The 3,278-nt window shown below is 53.7% G+C and overlaps 1 protein-coding gene across 2 annotated transcripts in view; it reads right to left on the bottom strand.

The window, feature by feature from the left end:
- The window catches only part of Cpxm1 (carboxypeptidase X, M14 family member 1), an 8,353-nt gene extending 7,152 nt beyond the window's left edge, over window positions 1–1,201 (bottom strand). Inside the window, exon 1 of one of the 2 annotated variants that reach the window (XM_008854492.2) lies at window positions 988–1,201. In XM_008854492.2, the coding sequence (XP_008852714.1) occupies window positions 988–1,156 (169 nt within the window). In that variant the 5' untranslated portion in view covers window positions 1,157–1,201. Of the gene's footprint in view, window positions 1–682; window positions 834–987 lie in introns of those variants that run through there. The other variant, XM_008854493.2, reaches the window with a different exon arrangement.
- Window positions 1,202–3,278: the final 2,077 nt, after the last annotated feature.

Raw genomic sequence — 3,278 nt, 5'->3', positions numbered from 1 at the left:
GAATGCTGGGATTAAAGGCATGCCCCACTGAACCCCCCCACCAGGCGACCATTTAACTCTTTTTTTTTTTTTTTTTTTGGTCTTTTGGAGACAGGATCTCCCTGTAGCCCCAGGCCTGGAACTCACTATGTAGCCCAAACTGGACTTGAACTCACAGAGATCCACCTGCCTCTGCCTCCGGAGTGCTGGAATTAAAGCCACACCACGGGTGCTTTCTTCTTAACACAACTACATACTTAGCCAGCCTCACCTGACTCTCTGATCCAGTGGAAAGCAAGGCCCAGGAACTAGAAACTGGTCCCTTCAAAAGAGCCAAGTTTCCTTACCTCCAGTCCTTGCCTGTGCCCTCTCCACTAATACCAACCACTGTGTCTGATTTCCTGCCTCCTTCCACCACCCCCAAGCCATCCTCGGCTGCAAAGTAGACTTTATGTTCCCAAGTCCCCATGCTGCTTCCCATTGTTGGGTTTGTCCATCTGGGATGTCCTGTTGTTGGAGTCTATGCCTAGCTGCTGAGGTTTTCTTGTGCTTGGTATACCTGCTGGCCCTCAGAGCTCCTGGCTTCCCAATGTGGAAGCTGGGAGGCCAGCCAGTCTGCCTGTTCCCTTCTGGAAACTATCTGCTTCCTCCACACAGCTCTTCATCCTTTCATTTTTCCTTCCTACATAGGTTTGCTGTGCACCTTTAGTCTGACATCTCCCTGGACGCCTGAGGTTCTGGCCCCTCTTCATTTGTGAAAGGGGAAGGCTGGCGCTGGAGGCACTAGCATCCCACTGGGTCTGCCCTAGGACTGCTGACTAGGTCCGGCCAGAATGGGGTTGCTGAGTCAGCAGCCACTGCACCGGGCTTTGTGTGCGTGCGCGTGTGTATGCGTGTACGTGCGCGCGCGCGTTTGTGTGTGTGTGTGTGTGTGTGTGTGTGTGTGTGTGTGTGTGTGCTGTTGGAGGGGGGCCCTTACAGTGCGGGTTTGTGGGTCTCGGAGCTCACCGTTTGCCTTCGCAGGCGGCTGTGCAAGGCTGTTACGTGGGGCCCGGGCTGAACCTGGAGCCGTAGTGGTCGCGGGAGGCGCCAGGTCCAGCACTGAGGTGCTGGGTGCCCCCAGACCCAGACGGACCAGAGGCGCGAAGGCAGTCAGGCCGAACAGGAGACCCCACATGGCGGGCGGGATGGTCCGGGTGCACCCGGCCGGCCGAGGCGTTCGGTGGGTCACCCCCGCCCCTTCCTGCCCGCCCGCGCAGTCACCCCACGCCCCTCTGCAGCCTCGGCCAGCCCACAGCCACTCGCTAGACCCGGACCTCCTAGGAGAGGGGAGGGCCGAGGTGGGGACAGTCACACGGACCCCAGCGGCCGCCAGCCCCCAGCCGCAGCGCCTCGGTCTCCCGCCGTGTGTGGCTAACCATCCTTAAGTACCCGGCCCTTCAGTCTGCAAATCCACCCATTTCAATCGATTGTGAGCGCCCGTTCCATTGCGGGCACCCACTGTGCACGATGCCAGGCACTGTGCACGTGGTCTGAATTTCCATCAAACCTCAAGTTCACAGACGGATAAACTGAGGCTCAGAGAGGCAGCTAGTTGACGTGGCTAAAGTAGCAAAGCTGTAAGTTTGGGGGAGGAAACTACAACCTGAGAGGAAAATTCACCCAGAGCCACAGGCGTCCTGCAGGGGCTGGTGGAACAGAAGAAGTAGAGGGTAAGAAAACATTCCGGGAACAGGGAGCGGGAAGATGGGGGTCGGGGGTCCTTCCCTAACCCTAAAGACAAGTCACCCAGCCCAAGAAAGGCGGCGCGTCCCGTCGTCACTACCACACTGGGCGCCGCCTCTCCTCTCTTTTCTTCCCCTCCCCTAGTCCTTCATTTTCAGGGCTGCCACGTTCTGGGGTTACATAACTCAAGAACAGCCAGAGCTGATAACCAGAGGGCTAGAGCCAGGGATGGAGAGGCGGAGAGTTGACCCTCCTCCCGCCATTACCCGCTCCATGCCCCATCCCTTTCTCTTACTCTCCTCCAGGAGTTCTCAGACCTGTCTCTTCTCTTCCCAGGGCCCCTTTGGGTCCCTTATACCTGAGTCGCCTCCCCAGAAGGAATAAACAGAATTCACTGTTCGCCTTTGGCTGGTGCTTTGCCTTTGCTGCCATTTCCACAAGAAGTATTGTCCAGGTGGTGGCGAGGACACCTCTTGAGTGGTTCAAGCCTTGAGCAAAGTTGGCTTTTTAAAAGTTTTGTTGTTTTGTTTTTCTTTTGTTTTGCAGGGTCATGGTCTTTATTTAAAAAAGAAAAAATGAATAACCTCAAATCAGTATCTTGCACTATTCTGGCAGCCCAAACAGAATCCAAGGTGGAGTAGGGAATGCATGATGCCAGGTGTGGAACTCCTGGAACCAAGGTCCCAGGTAAGGACTACTCCAAAGGAATGAGTCCTGCATCTGTTCTATCCCATGCTCTCTGAGAAGGGAGTTATTACAAAGGATCAATGCATGGCCATGTCTTGGCGCTGCCTAGAAAGCAGAAACAGAGGCATAGAAAAATTCAAGGGAGCTCCCTGTTCTAGTTTCCTTCCTGCTGCTGTGAGAAAACATTCTGACCAAAAGCAACTTAGGGAAGGAAAGGATTTCTTTCAGCTTACAGGTCACATTCCATTATTGAAGGGAGTCAAGGTAGAAACTCAAACAAGAACTCTAAGTAGAAACCATGGAAAAAGGCTGCTTACTGCTTGGCTAGCTTTCTTATACAGCTCTGACCAGCTGTCCTGGAAGTGGTACAACCCACAGTGATCTGGACCCTCCAACATTAATTAACAAGACAGTCTACATAGGCCTCTGTCTGAACATAGGCTGTTGGGCCTCTACCAAAAACCCCACCCCCACCCGTTTCCCAGAGAGATGTGACAGGGAGGAGGGGAGACAGACATGCCAGAAGCAGGACATCTCAGACTGATGAGGCACCCACTCCTTCCTTCCAAACCCATCCTCAGAGCTTCACAGCATTGCATCATCTCATACTCCTCCATATTCTTACGTGGCTACTACCTCTGGCTCTAGCCACTAGGTATTGGAGCTGCAAAGGCAGGAAGGGTCAAGATAGATTCTGAAAATGATTCTAGGATCACAAAGGCAAGTTTACACCTGGTTACCTACATAGCCAGGGCTCTATCTCCAGGAGCCAAGTGGAATATCTTCTGGGTCTCAGAGGGACAAGTACATGTTTCAGGAAACAACCTAGTAGGCCTGGGTGGAGCATCTGTCCAAAGGAGATTTCAGTTTAAGGGATAGGCTGGGAT

This window comes from Nannospalax galili, unplaced genomic scaffold, assembly GCF_000622305.1.
Source record: "Nannospalax galili isolate Female #2095 unplaced genomic scaffold, S.galili_v1.0 scaffold707, whole genome shotgun sequence".
Taxonomy (NCBI): domain Eukaryota; kingdom Metazoa; phylum Chordata; class Mammalia; order Rodentia; family Spalacidae; genus Nannospalax; species Nannospalax galili.
This window is presented reverse-complemented; position numbering and strand designations above follow the sequence as displayed.